The sequence below is a fragment of the Xyrauchen texanus genome, chromosome 15, assembly GCF_025860055.1.
Source record: "Xyrauchen texanus isolate HMW12.3.18 chromosome 15, RBS_HiC_50CHRs, whole genome shotgun sequence".
Classification (NCBI taxonomy): Eukaryota; Metazoa; Chordata; class Actinopteri; order Cypriniformes; family Catostomidae; genus Xyrauchen; species Xyrauchen texanus.
Window position 1 is genome coordinate 42,196,972 of NC_068290.1, and position 21,414 is coordinate 42,218,385.

The following is a 21,414-nucleotide window of genomic DNA, read 5'->3' on the forward strand; positions in this document are numbered from 1 at the left end:
TGTGAATTTGATGGAAACTGTGCAATAGAACCTTTTCTGTGCACACTTTTATAAATTAATTTTCAATTATTAGTAAATTTGCCCCTGTGTTTATATCCTTGAGTGTGTATTTTTCCTTGTTTTTGACCTGAAATAGCACTCTGTTAGAGCGCTACCACAGAAAGCAGTAAATTATCTTAATCTCCAGAAACGATTCTTCTCCGTGCTATTTTCAGAAAAGACGGCTAATCTGAACTCTCCCTGTCATTCTGCTGCCTATATTTAGACTGACGAAAAGCCTTCTTTATTTGCTGTGTGTGATATTGTTAACTGTTCAGCTAAGACTAAAATGGAACGGAGGATGAAATAGATACATAACAGCGTTGAAAATACATAATTTAATACATAAAAATGGGACCAGTGCATAAATCGGCTCAAATCTCTCTGGTTGGGGTGACCGTGCTCCAGACCCCCTGCCCTCTTTTGGATCTTCTTTGCCAAGATTTCATGAAGAGCCTGAGGCAGCAGGCTGTTGTGTTCAAACAGATAAATGGAGGGACTGGCTGAACATGGCAGAGCCATAATCTAGATCAGGGTTTCCCAAACAGGGGTTCATAAGTGAACTCCACGGGGTTTGTGGGAGTGTGAAGAGGTTGCATACCAAAATATTTCCATCCTTTACCAAATTTTAAAAACATTGATGGATAAATCAAAATGTTGCCTGTCAACTGACAGATAAAAAACAAGAACATATCTCTGACTAAGCACATCAATTTCCCTTTTTACCATTGTATATGCAGCTTCATTGTCTCTCTGAGGGTGAGGGATGCAACTAAGGGTGAGAAAATGCCACTTTTTAATGCAAAAGTAAATTACACACTACTCTCAAGTTATGATCAAATTACTTTCATTATCAACAACACAATCGTGTGTTAAAAGTAACCTAAGAGTCATTAATCTAGCATTGTTACCCTGTACACCTGAAAAGAAATTGGTCTGTACCGTTACTGTTTGTGCATTGGTTCTGATTGGTTGGCAGAGGATTCTTTTGGGTCTTAAAGGTCTTTTTAGGTGGCTGACTACTATTTCCTTGTACGTCTGCAGAAGCTTGTAAAATATATATATCATTTCTGAAGAATAGAAACACTTTTTATTTTCTAAAAATATTTCTACGAGTAAGGAGGACATGTCTCCCCAACCTAGGTTTGTCAGGTTTATGGATAGAACCCAAACTGCAGACAGTGTGCATTCAAAAATTCTTTATGATAAAAAAACTAAAAACTGCATAGTGGAACACAGCAACAGTGGAAAAAACAGAACAGACTCTCGATGGAGCAAAACAAGACAGAAAACAAACTAAGTAAAACTATGGCAAGACTAAGCAAAAACTGATAAATGAACAAAGCACTGACCAGCAAAAATAAGATCAGAAGTCAGTGAAACAAGACCGACACAAGGGAACAAAACAGCACAAGACAAGATTAACAAAGGGAATTTTAAGTTAAGGAAAACAGTAGGGCAACAAAAGTGACAGGTGAGGCAGATAAACTAATAATCATATGGGTAACGAGGCCAATAATGGTGGCGGGGTCAATACACAAGGCCGAGCACATGGGGAGTAAAACACATAGAAGACCAAACCAACACTAGAAACAGGGGCCTGTACCAGGTGGCCAGCTAGGAATGCATTTCCCAACAGCATCGTTTGCCAACTATGGTCACAAGTTCCATCATTACCAACATAATTCAACGATTTGGTGTTTGGAACCCCAAAGACTGATGTAAATTGAAACCCCACTATTTTAGTAGTAGTAAATCGGTATTGTCCTTTCAAAGGGCAATTTCTATTGCAGCATTCTGTTACAGCACCTTCATACAACCAATATATAAAATAACATTAAAACAGAGACCAATCATAACTTTTAAAATGAAAATAAACATAGTAATACAGCACCATATTTCAACCGTTATATAAACGACTTTCTAACTTTTCATCCCCTACCTCAGATAAACATTAATAACTGACAGATCATTTACAAAAAGAACTTGAAGCTCTCGCATAAAACCAACAGATGATGGAAAAAGTTAAGACCGTTTCGATAAAACATCTGTGAAACAATGTTAGTAAATATTGCAGTGCAGTCAACTGTCTCTTTACACAGTGCACATCGCATTCAAATTTCAGCTGTAATTTTATATCCTGCAGAAGTTATGTCTCCACCCCCTGCTTAACGACATTAATGGCAGTTCTATATTGTTGACCCAATGTGGTTCAAACGATGGATGTGCAACATAGTTACTAAGGTTTCAGGAAACAGTCATGACTAGCTAGTTAGTTTCTCCAACGATGCATTGCACTATGGTGGTTTAGCAGTGAGTTACGTAATTGTACAGGAACCGCACACCAGGTAAGTTTTAATTTAGTTTGCATCAACCCTAGGTTTTTCACACCATGAAAGTAAATAAACCTTAACCGATGTTTATCGCCATAGTAACTTATGCTCCTCGGCTTACCTGCTTCGTAGCAGGTTTTGTTCTGGGTAACAGATCGCTAACAGATAATGAACGAGTCAACTGTGAGTGAAGTGACATCTCTCAGAGATCTTCTATACCTAGATAACAACCTCCACACTTTTACTATAGGAGAGAGCTTAACTGTCAACTAGCGTGCTACGACAGTATATCACTGTTTGTGATTTACTGAATGAATGGGAAGAGCCATAATCTACTTGTGGCAAAATCGTCTTCTCATATAAAACAGCAATTTTATCATAGCAAACTCCACACATAGTTAATTCCAAAAGGATTATTTAGTGTAAAACATGTTGAAGATTGGTGGACAGGTGGTCAATTCATTAAGTGATGAACTGTTTCCTCACAAAAGCAGTTTATTCAGCGTAATGAAGCATCTCCTACATACTGTAGACATCAATTAAAAAAAGAAAATGTCCTCTTGTCTCCTCACCATTGTACCACCAATACACATTGCAATGCTTACCTTGTAGGTTCCCCTTGATAGAAGGACTCTGCAACTCTGACGCAACAAAGTCACTCGCCCATGTAAAAATAAATAAAATGTTCCCCAAATTAATCACAATTCACTTCTTGAGCTAAATTCCTTACATATTTCATATAAGGGTGGATGACATGGAAAGAACCAGCATTGCTAAGTCCCCTACGTACTTTACTAAATAAATACAAAGGATATTCTGTGGTTATTTTCTTTGAGTTTGCTAAAATATGCAGACCTGGCAGCTTTTTGAGCCTGTCTGTAGTTAGAGACGCTATCCTTCCATGCACCATGAAATATCTCTATTTTGTACTCTTCCATTTGTGTTCCATGTGTGGCCTAATGAAAAGAATTACATAAAATCTTTGGAAAAATAAGCCACTGTGTGAGATCTTACTATTGAAAGAGAGTCTATAAATACAATGACACATCAGCATCTTTGGGACATGGAAAATTATATGCTTGATTTTTAATAACCTGGGTACAATTAAACTGGGTACAAATAAGTGCATACAGAGCACATAACACAAACAGTAAACTAAAACAAGTATGTTTATGGTTCATGGTAAAATACCAATTAAATTGACTTTAAAATAATTAAAAAAATATATATAGTAAACCTACACTGGCGGGAAAAGTTTGGAATAATGTACAGATTTTGCTCTTATGGAAAGAAATTGGTACTTTTATTCACCAAAATGTCATTCAATGGATCACAATGTATAGTCAGGGCAATAATAACATAGAATTTTTTTTAGAACTTCTTAAACTACTTCAAAGAGTTCTGTGACAGCTTTGCAGATCCTTGACATTCTAGCTGCCAGTTTGTTCAGATACTCAAGTGACATTTCACCCCACACTTCGGGCTTATCGGGCACTTCTCACACATCTTACAGTCTAGCTGATCCCACAAAAGCTCAATGGGGTTAAGATCCATAACACTCTTTTCCAATGATCTTTTGTTCAATGTCTGTGTTTCTTTGCCCACTCTAACCTTTACTTTTTGTTTTTCTGTTTCAAAAGTGTCTTTTTCTTTGCTATTCTCCCCATAAGGCTACACCCCTGAGTCTTCTCTTTACTGTTGTACATGAAACTGGTGTTGAGCGGGTAGAATTCAATGAAGCTGTCAGCTGAGGACATGTGAGGCGTCTATTTCTCAAACTAGAGACTCTGATGTACTTATCCTCTTGTTTAGTTGTACATTTGGTCTTCCACATCTCATTCTGTCCTTGTTAGAAGAATGTAGTGTACACCTTTGTGTGATACAATTTCAAGCATTGCATATCCTTCATTCCTCAAAACAACGATTGACAGATGAGTTTCTAGAGAAAGCTGTTTCTATTTTTTTTTGGCCATTTTTGACCTAATATTGACCTTAAGACATGCCAGTCCATTGTGGCAACTCAAAAACAAACACAAAGACAATGTTAAGCTTAATTTTATGAACCAACTAGATTTCAGTTGTGTTTGATAATAAGTGATTTTCTAGTACCAAATTAGCAATTTAGCATGATTACTCAATGATAAGGTGTTGGAGTGATGGCTGCTGTCTAGATTTGATCAAAAAGGACTTTTTCAAATAGTGATGGTGCTGTTTGCTTACATCAGTAATGTTCTGACTATACTTTGTGATCAGTTGAATGCCCACTTTGGTGAATTAAAGTACAAATTTCGTTCTGAAACAGCAAAATTAGGGTAACACTTTATTTTAAGGTGCTTGTAATAAGCGGTAATTAACAGTTAATAAGACACTTATAAGACCTTATAAGATGCATATAAGTGTTAATAAGACACTTATAAGACCTTATAAGATGCATATAAGTATTAATTACTTCATATAAGGGTTAATTAAAGCACAATTAACACATTTATTATTGCTTATAAGACAATTATAAGACCTTATAAGATGCATATAAGTGTTAATAAGACACTTATAAGACCTTATAAGATGCATATAAGTATTAATTACTTCATATAAGGGTTAATTAAAGCACAATTAACACATTTATTATTGCTTATAAGATAATTATAAGCCCTTATTAGAAACTTGTTAACAAGCTATTTATACCTCATGAACCTTAATAAGATGTTTATTAACATTAATTAGACTTAATGAGTGTTAGTAATGTCCTAAAACACATTTGTTATTGCTTGTAAGATATTTTTGAACACTTATTAGAAACTTGTTATCAATGTTAATAGGATGTTTAATGACAGTAATTAGACTGTAAGAGGTTTATATTAATGCCTTATTATGGCTAATAAATCCTTTATTATGCACATATTAACCATTAACAATGCTCCTTTGCAGCTACTTAAAATAAAGTGGGAACAGTGTTTTTTAAATTAATAAATCCTTTATTATGCACTTATTAACCATTAACAATGCACCTTTGCAGCTACCTAAAATAAAGTGGGAACAGTGTCTTATTTAAATTAATAACTCCTTTATTATGCACTTATTAACCATTAACAATGCACCTTTGCAGCTACCTAAAATAACGTGGGAACAGTGTTTATTTAAATGAATAACTCCTTCATTATGCACTTATTAACCATTAACAATGCACCTTTGCAGCTACCTAAACTAAAGTGGGAACAGTGTCTTATTAAGATGAGTGTATTGTGTATATGATAAATTATGAATAAAGGATCCATTTGAAGAACACACAATGAGATAGTGATGAAGCTTAAAAACACACTTTTAGACAGATCTTTTGCAAAGGTATTTGTTTTAGTAAACAAGCGTTTAAAAGCAGTTAACAATTAGTGCAATTATATACTGACCAGAGAATCCTAAAAAAAAAAAAATTATTAAATGTAGTGTAACGCATGTAACGCATAAAATGAAATAGAAATGGCAACTTAAAGTTTGAGGTAGTTTTACAATTTAAAAAAGAAAAATCAAATTTGAGGTAGTTTTACAATTTAAAAAAGAAAAATCCCTTTAGAAAATATTACAAAATAAGGATAATAAATAAATTAAATTAAATAATACATTTCTCAAGTATCAATACATTGCACTTTTAGAACAGCCGAACAAACATAAATGGTAACACAAACTCCCAGTCACTTAAAAATTGCCCTTCCCAAGAGGGAGTAGTTTCCCTGATCTCTTCAGGGCCTGGACCTTGTCCTCGATGTCCGTACTGGTAACAATGACATCCAGACATTTACCAGCGAAATCTCCAAGCTTGTCCTTTCTGGTATGTTGTTTGCTTAGCTCAGCATATTTCTCTGGGGCAGCGATGGCAAGCTCAGCAATGGGCGCATTTAAGCTGATAGTGTTGCGGTCCACTCCCACCTTTCTGCATGCAGCAGTGATTGACTTCTTTTTTTTGTAGGTCCTCAGGACTTTAGCGTAGCGTTCTATGACTTCTGCTGGACCACGTGCTAAGACAATAAAAAAAGGAAACTTGGTATTAGCCTCAGGGAAATAAAATGTGCAGTATACTTTTCAGTTCTTCCATAGGAACCCTAGTCAAACATTGCATAATATAAGTATTCGACTGTGTCAATCTCACAGTCAAAGCTTCGCAGGGAAAAAAAGGATCATGCCATTCAATCAAATGTTATATTGTTTTTAAATAGCAGGCTACTTATTAAATTAAGCGTCAAATAAAATGAATTTATTTTAAGATGACCATTTACAAAAACGTTTTTCAAATGCAGCCTTTAGATTACTTACGCCCGCTTCACACATACTCCGTGTGCAGTGCGTTATCGCGGTGCGTGTTGCGGTGCGTATGCGGTACAGGAGCAGCACGCGCTATAGTCCTTTCACATATGCTGCGTTTGCAGTGCGCTACTGATCCGCAGTTTCTGTGTGCCACAAAATCAAAAATGGCTAAGTAATTTTGATTTTAAATCCAAACGTTAACTTTGACATTGTTTAAGACATTGAAACACTATGAAAATTAATTTGAATCATTGTGATTCTTTGTTTTACATGTAAAATTTACATTGTTACCCCCCTCCCCAAAATATATAATGTATTTTTTGAGGGGGGAAAAAAATCATATATGATGGCATTTTGCAACTTTTGGGACTAATCATACTTTTTTTATTTTTCTTGACCCTGTAATGTAGTAACTGTAGAACACATTAACTGTAATTATGCGTATATGATGACATTAATACAGTTTCTTATCAATGTATGTCTATTTTAATGTGAACAATGCGCTGTCACTTTAATTCAGTGCGGTGCAGCACAGCAGAAATAGACTCGGTGCGGAAACGATCTCTGCACTGCTGTATACGCACCGCACCTGGAACGGATCGACGGACCGCACCCGCGTGCAGTGTGAAAGCTCTAACCTGTTAACATGGGTATGGGAAAAAATACGCACCGCATACGCACTGCAAACGGAGTATGTGTGAAAGGGGCGTTAAATTTAGAATTTATTATTAGACTAGTTATTATTTATTATACCTTCAGTTTTATATGAAAACTGACTGATTTGACATTTGTTGACTAAAAACACTTGTTGATACAACTAGCTTATACGTTATGGTAGGCTAATGAATGATTTGCTTCGTGACATTTTCTCTGGACCTCTTTGATTTTTTATTGAACACCCCTGGTTTACATGATTAACCATTACCTCTTGAAACACAGCTCCTTGTGTTTCTCTTGCTTTCTGTCCCCTCATGCGTTTCTTCCTCTTCGTCTTCTTCATTATCTTCTTTGACTTCTTCTTCATCCCTTTTCTCTTCTTCTTGCCATCGTCCGAAGATGTGGAGGTTGAGGAGCTTGATGAGTAGTTGGTAGATGACGAGGAACTTGTCTCAGGGGACGAAGACGAATCAGAAGCTGACTTGGCAGAGGGGTCAGGGGATTTCTCATAATTTGTTAAGCTGGAGGTTTTTGATGCTGTATGATAAGACAATTATACATTGTCCCCATTAGACAGGAAAAACAAGAAGTACAGCTCACTATTAGGAAGATGTCCTTGATGTTTAGGACTTGAACTGAAAATCTCTACTATATATAATTACATAATACACATATACAGTATGTTTATTGATGAATATCAGTAATTATTGACTTACACAGAGACAGTTGCTCTCTTAAGAAATCTCTCTCCCTGGTTAGCTCCACGATCATGTCTTCCTGAGCAGCTATTTTTTGTTTAGCCAGTTCCACCTCGTGTTTTTGCTTCTGAAAAATGAGATTGGCAGTGGGGGCCATTTGATCAACACCTGGGACTGGAACAGAAAAAAAATGTAGCATTATTATTAATCTGTATCATAGATTTTCCCTTGCAAGGATCTAGGATGGGTGTTTACAGGTGTAACTTGACAACACAGATTGAAATCTTTATACAAACCATGGGAAATACAGGAACACAGTGTAGCCATTAATAATAACCAAACTTCAATCAATTGTTCCTCTGCATGGCTAATCTGACATGTCATTGTTTATGTTACTGTTAACCACAGCTGGGTTAGGGTTAAGGTTAGCTTACCCCGCAGCTCCACTTTAATCTTGAGCAGCTGCAGTCTCTATCCATTAGTCAGTGTAATTTAGCACTCCGAACAAAGTGAGTGAATATTTGCATAAAATAAAAGTTTATCAGTTTGAACATTAAATGTCTTGTCGTTGTGGTGTATTCAATTGAACATTGATTGAAAAGGATTTCAAATCATAGTATTCTGGATTTATTTACGTTTTACACAATGTCCCAACTTTATTGGAATTGGGGTTGTAGATGATAATTCTATAACGCTAACGTTATTGTTCTTTCCTCTATTTAGCCTAAAGACTCATCTAATGACACTTACTTGGCCACTTCTCTAATTTTATTGTCTTCATGTGATTGAAGGGTCTTAGATATGGGAGGGTCACAAGTGATCTATGGTTGTCTGTGGCAGGAATTTCAACTTAAGACCTACATAATCATTTATAATGTTAATATTTTGGCCTATGTATATAACGTTATGAATATGAGAGAGAGAGGTTGTATTTCCGTCCACCTGAGGGAATTTTGCAAAGTAATAATAAGTTACTGGCAACAATCTAACTTGCGCTAACCTTAGCTAGCTAACTGTTATGCTGTTACAGTGTTACGTTATATTTCTTTACTTACCAAAAGAGTCATTCTCCATCTCAGAAATCTTCCTCTTTTGACATTTCCTTTTTTCAGTACCGGCCCGCGTCTGAATCCGACTCGTGGTTTGGGGTAGGGATTTGACGTTGTCCACCTCCTCCATCCCGCCCGCGCTAACACGACGTTCGTCACGACACGACATCTTTTCCCGCCAGCTGCCTAAGCGGAACTTCCGCCCCGCCCCCACTGTCGCCCCCGCTCTCGCTCTTCCACGTTAGTCTCCCGCCAATAAACGAAATAAGAAATGACTTTACCAAGATGGCCCTGCAAAACAAACTCAGGAAACTTATTTTTGAAGGAAGTTCGGTTAGAAAAACATTAAAGCTAATTAAATACCTTCAGAAAAATAAACTTCTCATTGGAAAAGCAAGATGCCGCAGATGTCACCAGAAGATGAGGCTCACCAAAAAGGGAGGACAGGACCATTACAGCTGGTAAGAACTTGTGTTGTGCTTCTTATAATGTAATGCAGACAAAACATTTTTTCTCTCAATTATATATCTCATTCTTTCTGTCTGCAGTGTACATAAGGCCTATTTCATAGTTTTTCACACGATTTCCAGACTTTTGGAGGTGTTTAATCTGGGATTACTTATTAAAAAAAATGAATTTATTCAAATCTGTTCAATGTGTTTCTAAGGCTATCTATTATTATTAAAGGTTAATACCACAATGAAAAATAAATATGTTGATATTCTGTATAGTGCAATATAAACTGAGCTTTACAGTGAAAGGGAAGCTAAGCTATAGTAGTCATGATTGAAGCCTAACTTATAGGAAATAACTAAAAACAAAGGTATTCTAACTCGCCTTGCGGGTCACTCCTTTTCACCCTTAAATAAAACCCCTCAAATGATAAAATGGTCTTTTGCAAAGTGTAATTTGTAATTTGTGTGTAATCTGTAATGTTATAACAAGTATAACAATATATAATAATATACAGCACACGGCTGCATACAAAATTTGGAGTTCCTTCATGCTACATGCATATTAAAATATTGTAACATATACAAAAAATAAAATAAAACAATATAAAAACAGTTATTTATATACATATACAAACATTTATATGAATATAAACAGCAGCAACCAGATGATAGTATGAAAGTTTCATCTTCACAATAAACAGTCTGTCCATCTTGATTGTAATGTAATGTAATTTACTGTAACACTAATGTTACCTATAAAAACTACTGTGTGTTTCTCTTAAGGACATGCCAGCGGTCAGTTCATCGGAGGACTAGGACCATGAAGTCAATCCGTGATAGGTCTCTTTTTCACAGGTCCCACCTTTCTCTTTTTCAGTGGATGCAGTTCATATATAGGTAATGTATTTTAAAGTGCTACATAATTAATTATTTCAAATAGCAACAATAAAATGAAACGTAAATAAACTCAAGATTTTTTGTGTTCATAGATTTGCGCAGGGTCTCCGACTCGACAAGTTGATATGATGCAGGATGAAATAGCAGCAAGCACCACAACCTTGTCAAGTATGTCTCAAAAGCTACGCCAAGTCTGCAGAGAAGCTGTGGAAAAGATGAGAATAAAAAAGGGCAGCTCCTTGGTGGACGACGGAATTTGTCCTTATTGACGAAAGTCTGTTCCGGCATAAGAGAAAGGTGTGAAGATTTGCAACGTAGTCCTTAAGCCTTTTTTGGTTACATGTCCAGTAGGCTTTTACACTCAAAGTTCCTTTCTTTCTACCTTTGTTTCTTAAAACAGTTTTTCATATAGACTTTATCATTTCTGCAGTTTAAGATTTCAGTGAATCTGCATATCAAAAACACAACTTAGGATCCATAATAAAAAAATCTACAGATTATTGTTTATTTCTGTTTATGAATGCGATACCAAAAAGGATTTAATGTTTGGATCTTATAAAAAAGTAATAAAAAAAGTTCCCCTTTCAGATTGTTACCTGCAGCAGAACGGCTGTTCTCAGGTGTATTTGTTTTATTTTGCTATCACACTAATAAACCATAAATTAAATTACCAATCATTCTTTCATTTTGAGCTTGAATTCCCAGTTATTTATCAAAAGAATTTATTATATACAGATTTAATAGTACTCAAATGGAATGTATTGATAGTCAAATGAAGGTTATTGCAGGAACATATTTAAAAAAAAATTAAAATATAGATCTACATAATAATAATCGAGATTTAGCCAAGAGGTATCGCAATATTATTTTGAGGTCATATCATACTTCTTGACTGGACAGATCAATATCCCAGAAGCTTGCATTTTACTGTATTGGGTGTTCCCTTCTTTCTTAAGCAGTAGTTTGCTTTTATTAATTTACCGCACCATTAGCCAATATTATTAAGAGGTGAAAAAACTGAAAAGAACCAATGGTTACCCTGAATTTAGTTTAAAAAAAGCATGTTTTGCTGGAAATTGTTCACTGCATAAGGTCTTTCTTTTTTGCTTTGTTTGTGTCATCACAACAGTATGGGAGAGGAAGAATGGGCGGCACCTGGAGAAGGAGAAAATGGGTGTTTGGCATGTTGGGTGTGAAGCAGGAGGAACAGAAGGGAAAAAGGGTCAAGCCAGTGCTTCGACTGGTGGAGAGAAGGGGTCGTCAGAACCTTGTGCCCCTGATTGCACTCCATGTAAAGACTGGCTCCTCTATCATAAGTGACGAATGGCGGGCATATCGTACGCTAGGTGAGCTCGGGTACAACCATGTGGCAGTTAATCACTCCAGGTGGTATGTGGATCCAAGAACGGGTGCCCACACCCAACATATTGAACGTGCCTGGAGAAGCATCAAGGAGCAGGTTTGGAGGCAGAGGGGGAATCGAACCGAACGCCTACTGTCTGACCATCTTTGCCTTGTTGAGTGGATGGAGTGGCTGGGCAGGAGACACAAAGGTGGCCCTCTCGGAAGGCTCCTGCATGATATAGCGAAGACCTACCAAGTACCAAGTTAGGATGTAGCATGTATTTTTTTTTTTTTTTTTTTTTTTGGATGAACACTTCTTTGAGATATGTAAGTCACTGAGTGAGAGAGGGAAATAATTACATTTTCTATGTAGTAAGTCTGTTTTAATTTGAATACTTTTTTCAAACTTCTTTTTGACTTGAAGTTTTATAGAATGTTCTTTTGGTTGATGCGTTTAGTTAAGTTATGAAATGTGTATTATTATACAAAAAAAAAATGTTACAGTGTGATTTCCTGCTTCACAAATAAAACACCATTTTTTCCAACATACTCATTTTATTTTTTACAAACATTACCTTACTGTTCCCACTTTAGTTTAGGTAGCTGCAAAGGTGCATTGTTAATGGTTAATAAGTGCATAATGAAGGAGTTATTCATTTAAATAAACACTGTTCCCACGTTATTTTAGGTAGCTGCAAAGGTGCATTGTTAATGGTTAATAAGTGCATAATAAAGGATTTATTAATTTAAATAAACACTGTTCCCACTTTATTTTAAGTAGCTGCGAAGGTGCATTGTTAATGGTTAATAAGTGCATAATAAAGGATTTATTAATTTAAATAAACACTGTTCCCACTTTATTTTAAGTAGCTGCAAAGGAGCATTGTTAATGGTTAATATGTGCATAATAAAGGATTTATTAGCCATAATAAGGCATTAATATAAACCTCTTACAGTCTAATTACTGTCATTAAACATCCTATTAACATTGATAACAAGTTTCTAATAAGTGTTCAAAAATATCTTACAAGCAATAACAAATGTGTTTTAGGACATTACTAACACTCATTAAGTGTAATTAATGTTAATAAACATCTTATTAAGGTTCATGAGGTATAAATAGCTTGTTAACAAGTTTCTAATAAGGGCTTATAATTGTCTTATAAGCAATAATAAATGTGTTAATTGTGCTTTAATTAACCCTTATATGAAGTAATTAATACTTATATGCATCTTATAAGGTCTTATAAGTGTCTTATTAACACTTATATGCATCTTATAAGGTCTTATAATTGTCTTATAAGCAATAATAAATGTGTTAATTGTGCTTTAATTAACCCTTATATGAAGTAATTAATACTTATATGCATCTTATAAGGTCTTATAAGTGTCTTATTAACACTTATATGCATCTTATAAGGTCTTATAAGTGTCTTATAACTGTTAATTACTGCTTATTACAAGCACCTTAAAATAAAGTGTTACCCGAAAAGGTAATGTTAATACCTATTAATTAGTTCAGTAAAACAAATAACATAACGATCAACCTGTTAAACAATAATTTGGGTAAGACTTGTCTCATATAAAGGCCGAAACATACTTCAATAAAACACGCAAATACAGACACGGTCCCATTGTGCATACAGTATGTGTGCTCTTGCCATGCTCTGGTGGTTACAAACCTCAGACCACAAGAGGGTAATAGATTTTTTTAGGTGTGACCATGAAACCAGTGCTGCATCCAACACCAGGAAAATGTTGCCTTTGGAGGCTGTTTACGGAGGCTGGATGAAAATAAGGTGCTTTTCAAACTGTTTGGGGACTGGTTTCCTTAAGAGTTCCATTCATTCAAAATGGCTCTCAGTTAAGCCATTTACTGATTAGGGAGCAAGTCAGCTGCCTACATTTTCGGATGCAGCCTGGATGTGGTAGATGAGTCAATATTTCAGGAGTGTGGTGAGACATGGAGAAAAAACAAGCTTGTTTGAATGGACTGGGGCCAAAATGTTTGATATATTTTTCGAGAAGATTCAACTCAAATTGCTGCCCGAGTCTGCCATGACAGTTGTTAATTGAAAGAAGAAAATCTGCTCTAGCACCCCTTGCAGCAACACTGACACATTTCACAACACAACACTACGTGAAAGAGCTTGCATAGCAAGGTGCATCTGCGTTCACATACTTGCGTGTAGAGTATGTTTGGGCCTTAAATGTTGAGTTGGGCTTATACAAGTGCACTAAAACTTTATAGTTTTTATAAATTAAAACTCACGCATTGATTCAGTATGCGCTCCATAAAGAAAATTCTCAGTCCTTATCCATTGCAGCCTCTCTCGCTGACTACTTTATAATGCTTGTTCGCAGTCATTAAAACGTAAAGTTTTAAGTCACTGCAATATGTCATGCATTTCGTTTTAGCAAATGTTTCCATGGCGAATCATGGATTTGGCGCTCTGCTGAGAACTACTCTCTTGTTCAGCGTGAACATGCACAAACTGTGAGTTTCAAACTCAGGGTTGAGTGAACTAACCCAAAACTTGTAACAATCAGCCGCACTAACTGTGTTACACAACATGAAAAGTGGGTCTGAAGTTAAGTGTGGGAAGAGGGTGTGTGAAATAAAGGAAACAAAATATGATTCAACTGAGGTGCATTTATAACAGAAGTCTTTTCAATATTTACAAAGGTCTCTCACAGTCTGTAAAAGGATTACAGGCTCTTTACAATACCCCAACAGTTCTTAATAATCAAATTCCAAATGCAAAGTTTTCACCAGTGTTTATACAAATTCCAAGTGTTGTAATCCAAATGTGCTGTGCAATCATAGAAAGGTAAGTAGTCCAATAGTGATCAAATCCACTGGTAGCATACTCCACAATCTAAGACAGGTGTTGATCGTCTACCAAACACCAGCCCCTGTAGTGAACATGCTGCTGCCTTATATACAATTAGATGGTATAAACACTTCTTACTCCTTGTCACATGACCTCTTGTGACAGGAAGTTAAAACTTTTTTTCAAGACATTTCATTTACTTTAAAACAGGAGTTAAAATAGAAACTGTAACATGTAAAAACAATATAGAAAACACTATTACATTTTTAATAATTTTATGTACATAGTGTTAACATTAAAATGTCCAGCCTTGATGGCTTCCCAGCCTTAATTTCTGGATGAATATAGATATTTAAAACATGCTTTCTCTATGTGTAACCTTAGTTTCAGAGCCAGTTTCACAGGCTTGGAGGTGAGCCATTCATTCTTATAAATTATGTATTTTCTCTGTTTGCCCAGAAAGGAAGAAATCCTATCGAATAGCGCATGTAATTAATATTCTTTTCTCACGCCTCCAGGCACACTGGGACGGCTTGACCGGACGGATAAATTTCAACAGAACCAACGGCCTGAGGACAGATTTCGATCTGGATGTCATCAGCCTCAAGGAGGATGGTCTGGAGAAGGTACAATCTGCTCTAGTCTCAATGGGCATGTCAGATGTCATTATATATATGTAGTCTACCTGCTGTCCTTTATAAGGACAAATATGTGCACACCCGAAAACATACACGCATACATTTCCCCAATTACTAACAAACACACCCACAGCCTGGAAGCAAGTGATGACCTCCCAGTTCTCTTTTGCATGTGCCTGCACCTCCATGAATAATGTATCCCATTAATAATAAAGTCCTCAGTAGCCTTTTACCCTCATGAACACTGAATTAAACAGGTGATTTGCAATTACAAATTACAGCTTGGGTGTTTTCTCAAGTACTTTGTTTTTTGATGGTCGAACGTGCACTTCTTCACTTTGCCGTCTGGTTTTGAGTCAACAATTCTCAAGAGGGCCCTCTGCAGTAATTGAGACAGTTTTGAGAAGGGAGGAATGGGATAGTCATGCTCAATAGTCCTCTTCTTCTGCTGAGAAATTCTAATTTTCTCTCTTTTGTCTAGTTACTTATTTTGCTCTCTCATGCATGGCAACACAGTCTTTTAAATATTTTTTACTTCAAAATACTTCCTGCAGGCGAATGCAGATCATTTTTCAATTAAAGTCCATATACTGGATACACTTTTTTTTTTTAAAGATTTTTACATGTTCCACAGCTATTGGGATGTTAATGTATAATCGGCCCTGTCTGTGAGAAAACTAAGACATGCATATTATTTTCCTCCTTTTCCTTTTCTTCCCATTTATTATAGTGCATTTCTGTCATTTTTGACAGTATTTTAATCAACTCATTATTACTTATTCAAGTCTTTAACAACAGCACAACCTCTTCAGCTTTGCATCACTCTCCGGACCCAGTTTCCAAAAAGAAAAATAATAATTATACATACATATCTGTGCAATTAATCGCGATTAATCGCACACTTATCATGGAATTAAGTATAGACCATTTATCTTGTTTAACACGTTTATTTTGTCATCATTTGCTATATCCAGCAAAGTAAACCAGCAGATTGAACAATTTCACTAATTTCTTTTGATTGCCAAAATTAAGACACAGCACAACTTATTCTGAAATGTCAGGTCAGCTTATTTTTCTAGTCAACATTTAACCAGCTGCTAAGGCATACAAGTTTGTTAAAATTTTCAGGTGCCAGAGCAACCTTCTTCTTGTGCACTATGTGTCCTGCGAGTGAAAATAGTCTCTCACACGGTACAGTTGAAGCTGGAGTTGCTAGATATTTCTGTGCAAGAGTTGCCATCTTGTCATGACCTCTGCTGTGTGCAGACCACCATTGTAGAGGGCGTTGTTCTAGGCATATGCTGGGCAAAGCTCTATATGTAGCAAGAGGGATGGATTCCAGTGATGTTTCATCATCTTACTCTGAATCAGAGCCCAACAAGAGGAGACCAATTTTCTTTTTTGGTGGCTCTGATTCAGCATCTGAGTAATGTGGAGCCTCTTTTAGAATCTTGTCTAATGTTTCCCAAACTTCAGCTCTTTCGGCTTTAGGAATGCATTTCAAGTTTTTAAATCTGGGATCAAGAGCTGTTGCTATTTTGAGCCGAGCAATGTTTGTGTTTACCATGCGCTTTGTCAAATCCCCTTTGAATGTACTGTACAGGTAACACGACAGAACAGGAAACACATTTTTCACCCCCAGAAGTTCCAAGACATATCTGCATAATAAACACACAAAAACACACATCTAATTAATAGATTGCATTTGCTTTATTTAATCAAGTCCCTACAGTACACACAAGCCAGAAAACACATTCTCTCTACAGTTAACATGAACTAACAATGAGCAATGCTTCTACAGCAGTTATTAATTATAGTTCATTTTTAATTTAATTATAGGTATTAGTATTAGTAAAAATTTCTAAACTATGAACGAAGATTAATAAACACTAAGTAATAGTTTACAATTTTTGCTAATAGTTGATAGTTTACAATTGTTGGATTAATATTCATGAATAGGACCTTACTGTAAAGTGTTACCCTCTCTCCTGCTTTACTATCTTTCCTGGTCTCTCTCATACACATGCTGCATTTGACATGAGCTAGTCTAAATATGCAGTAGACAGGATATACAGGACATGTTTTAACAGCAATTATAAAACGCCATCAAAGTCGCCTTCACGAGGAGTCGTGACGATTACCCTCTGTATAATGTGTGCTATACAAGGTATGTGCTCAATAGGAAGCAACCTCGAGTCAACAATCATGTTCCTCGTGCTGTCCGTACCAACAGTAGTGATCTTGCTCTCTATCTCCCACTCCTTCGCCACTTTCATGAACTGTTCAGCGCAGATAATGCGAATGAATCCATATGTCAGTCTTTATCAGTTGTATCCAAGTAATTATAAATGCTTACTGATGTCCAGTGGTCCCCAGTCAATTCAACACTCATTGTTTGTGATAGCAGCTCTGCTTTGCATTTCTTTTCGTTAATGTATAGTTTGTGAATCCTGGACATGATTGTTGATTTTGACGGTAACTCGAACGATGGGTCGGAAGTGGCAATCATGATCACTTCTTTCAGGCCCTGGTCTGCAACGATGTTGATTGGATGGCAATCATTGGCAATCCACTTTGCTATGGCAGTAGTAAGCCTAGCTGAAAATACACTGTATACACTGATCCAGTGTGGGCTGTTGCATACTTCTCGTCGGTTTGCTAGTAGAAACTGTGGTGTTTTTTTACACTTAAATGGTACTTCAAGCTCGATTAGCTTCGATGGTAGGCCAGTTCTTCGTTTCAGTGTATGCACACAACTTTATTTTTATACAGAGTGCCATCTGATTTTCTTTTAAAGTAGACATTTACACCTACTAGGGTTAAAGGTGCTTGCGCCATTGTAGATGATAAAGTAGGGTGATAAACTCCCGACTCCCAAGTTCATCTAACTGCATGACGTGCAGTGTGCTTTAGTAATTTATTTGCGTTAAATTATTTTAACTCGTTAAGGATTTTGAATTAATAGCATGCGTTAACACATTAATGTTGACATCCCTAATATGAATACAACATGTTTTCAAATATTGGAGGATCCCAGCTTTCCAATGACACCTAGATTAAGCTTCTAGTCCACTCAGTGGCCGAGATATTCGATGAAACATTGGGGAAGGTGTGTGGGATCACAAAATAAATGGAATGTCTATGGACAGCTGCGTTAGAGCATCACCTGCATTTCAGATCTGTATATTGTGATGGAAGGTGATTGAGGAAAACATATTTTTCCAAGGAATTGATGCTATCTAGTGGAACAAATGAACACTTTTTACAGGACATCGAGCATACAGAGCTTGAATCACAGGCTTTAAAAGACAGTATTTATTTTTTTCTCCCCAATTTGGAATTCCCAGTTCACTAAGTCCTCGTGGTGGTGTAGTGACTCGCCACAATCTGGGTGGCGGAGGACGAATCTCAGTTGCCTTTGCATGCAAGAGACAGCTGACTTATTCACATTGAAACCAGAAAATTGTCTTTATCTGATCATACCATTCGAGTTAATGTGTTCACTTGATAGAATTCTGATTAATATTGGAATATTCTTCTGAATGTTATGCAGTTTTATACAACATTCCCCAAGATGCTTTTACTGATTCTATGACCATACAAAAAGCTTGGATATTGAAAAAAATGTATTCTCTGTGAAATTTAAGTATTCATCCTCAATTTTCTATCATGTCATACACAAATGAAAACATTAAGTGCCAGAGTTCTTTTTGCAGATTGGAACATGGGATCCTTCGAGTGGTTTGAACATAACTGATAACCAGAAAGGAAAGACAGCAAATGTGACGGACTCTCTCTCCAACAGATCACTGGTGGTGTCTACCATACTGGTAAATACAATTAATTATCTTTAATTTAGCCTATGAACGTTTTCTCTTTAATAACTTCTTTTCTATAGTTTTTTAAACAGGTTTATATGTAACTGTTTACATAAATAGCCTAAATTAATGATTAGGATCTCAACATTTGCTTCATTGCTCACTGCTATATATTATTGGATGTTTGTGCATGTCTTGTTGCTAGGGTCATGACCACCATACACCTAAAACGTTTACACCCTTGCTTTTGCCTCTGTGTTTACTTATGCTACCATGATATTAGCTACTAAAAAACCATCAGACAATTACAATTATTCTTAAAAAAAAAGTTAAGTTTTCCCTCAAACTTCTCTGATATCTGAAGGCAAAGACAGTGAACTTGTGTCAGATCACACACTATCATAGACACTATCATAGACATGATAGATCACTCTATCAGTTTGAGGCTGTTCCAACAATTCCAGTCTCTCACCACCAGTCAGGATACCACATAATCACTTTATCAAACATTGTGTGCAGTGTCAATCAATATGTATACAAATTTCATGATCTTACAACTCATGTTGTAAACAATTACACAAATGTAAAAATTGCATCCTGCCTTTAGAATAAAGTAATTTCACACAGGCAAGAGTGCCGTTGTTCTGAATATCAGCATGGACCAGAACTGTTGTTCTATAATAATTACAACATAGAGGATAAAGCAATAGTTCACCCGAAAATGAAACAATTCTGTCATTGTATTTACTTTCTGAACCCGTAAGCTGTTATTTTTTCCCATGGAATAAGAGAATTTGAAGAATCAATAAGCAGCATTTTCTATTGGACACAGTCACCACATCTCTCAACTCCAAAAAGAACAACAAAAACATTTCTGAAGTAACACGCTAGCTTTGTGTGAGGAAAATACCAAAATGTAAGTCATAATTTACTGATAATCATCCTCTACACAAAGCTCAGAAATCTCTTTTTACCTTCTTTCATCTAGAGCTAGATTTCACATTTCTGAATGCCTCTAAAATTCTTTCATTGTTGTATCAGCCAGTCTGACTGATGAAGGACTTATTGAATCCCATTAATTTATCCCGTAGAGGAATTGATGTTCAATGAAAACATATAAAACTTTAAAGACAGACCTACTGTGAGCTATGAGGTTGTTCATCGATGGTGTGTTCTTCTGTTGAATCCATCCATCTATGTTATCTCAACTTCATAATCAACAACCTAAAATCAATAGTTTTATATATTCCCATTGTTTTTTATTCAATTACATTATTCTCAATGCTTCATGGGATTGTAGTCTGTGCCATCATGAAAGGCAGTAAGTACACAGTCTTGTATCTTTGTCTTTATGTCCTATTTTCAAATCCTTTTTTTGCCTCAACAAAGTTCACGATATTGTGATTCACCTCTTAGCTGGTTGGTTTGGTTCATGGCTTACAACCAGGGGCGGATTTAGTTATTTTGGGGCCCTAGGCAAAGTACAGGAATGGGGCCCTCTTCAATGACATATATTTACATGAATATTCTCTTAAATATGCATTATTATTATTATTATTATTATTATTATTATTATCACATCCTGAAAGATATCACTGAAATACAGTAAGTGTCCTGAAATACCTCATCGGTCTCTGTGGCAGCACTAAACTGTGCAAACAGCCTACAGAAATGTGTCTGTGGATGTGTCTTCCCCCCCAAATGGAGTGGGGAAAAACCTGGCAGTGGTGGCTCAGTGGTTGAGGCTCAGGGTTACTGACCAGAAGGTCGGGGGTTCAAGCCCCAGCACCACCAAGATGCCACTGTTGGGCCCTTGAGCAAGGCACTTAACTCCAGGTTGCTCCAGGGGAATTGTCCCTGTAATTAGTGCACTGTAAGTCACTTTGGATAAAAGCGTCTGCCAAATGCATAAATGTAATGAGTGAATAATATGACAGCACATTAAAGAAACACAATATGGCTATTATGAACTATAAAACATACCACTACAATATCTTTTTTCTTTCTTTATGCACTTTTCTTCCATCAACTTGACCTTGAATTAACTATATCCAAATTATTAGACTTAAAGTTGACTTTGCATGTTTCCAGAAGGCTTTGATCAACTTTAAAATTTGAAAACATTAAAAAGTTAGCTAGATTTATACTGCTAAATAAGGGAAAACACATCAACAGCCTGAGAATTCTTAAAATTTTTTGTCAATTCTCAGGTAATAATCATCATCAACACTGTATAGGTGACTATAGTGAGTGCTGTGCTCGTGGAAGCAGCTGCCGGTGGTGCAGGCTGTGCAGCTGTCTGATCCGTTAAGAAAAACAGCGTTCCCTTATGAAGTCTGGATTCTGTTTTTTCTCT

At 36.2% G+C, this 21,414-nt stretch overlaps 1 protein-coding gene across 2 annotated transcripts in view; it reads left to right on the forward strand.

Annotated features, from left to right (window-relative positions):
• The window catches only part of LOC127655889 (glutamate receptor ionotropic, kainate 2), a 301,274-nt gene that overhangs the window by 155,405 nt on the left and 124,455 nt on the right, over positions 1-21,414 (forward strand). For both annotated transcript variants that reach the window (XM_052143929.1, XM_052143930.1), the window contains exons 8-9: positions 15,121-15,228; positions 18,957-19,070. In XM_052143929.1, the coding sequence (XP_051999889.1) occupies positions 15,121-15,228; positions 18,957-19,070 (222 nt within the window). The remainder of the gene's footprint in view (positions 1-15,120; positions 15,229-18,956; positions 19,071-21,414) is intronic.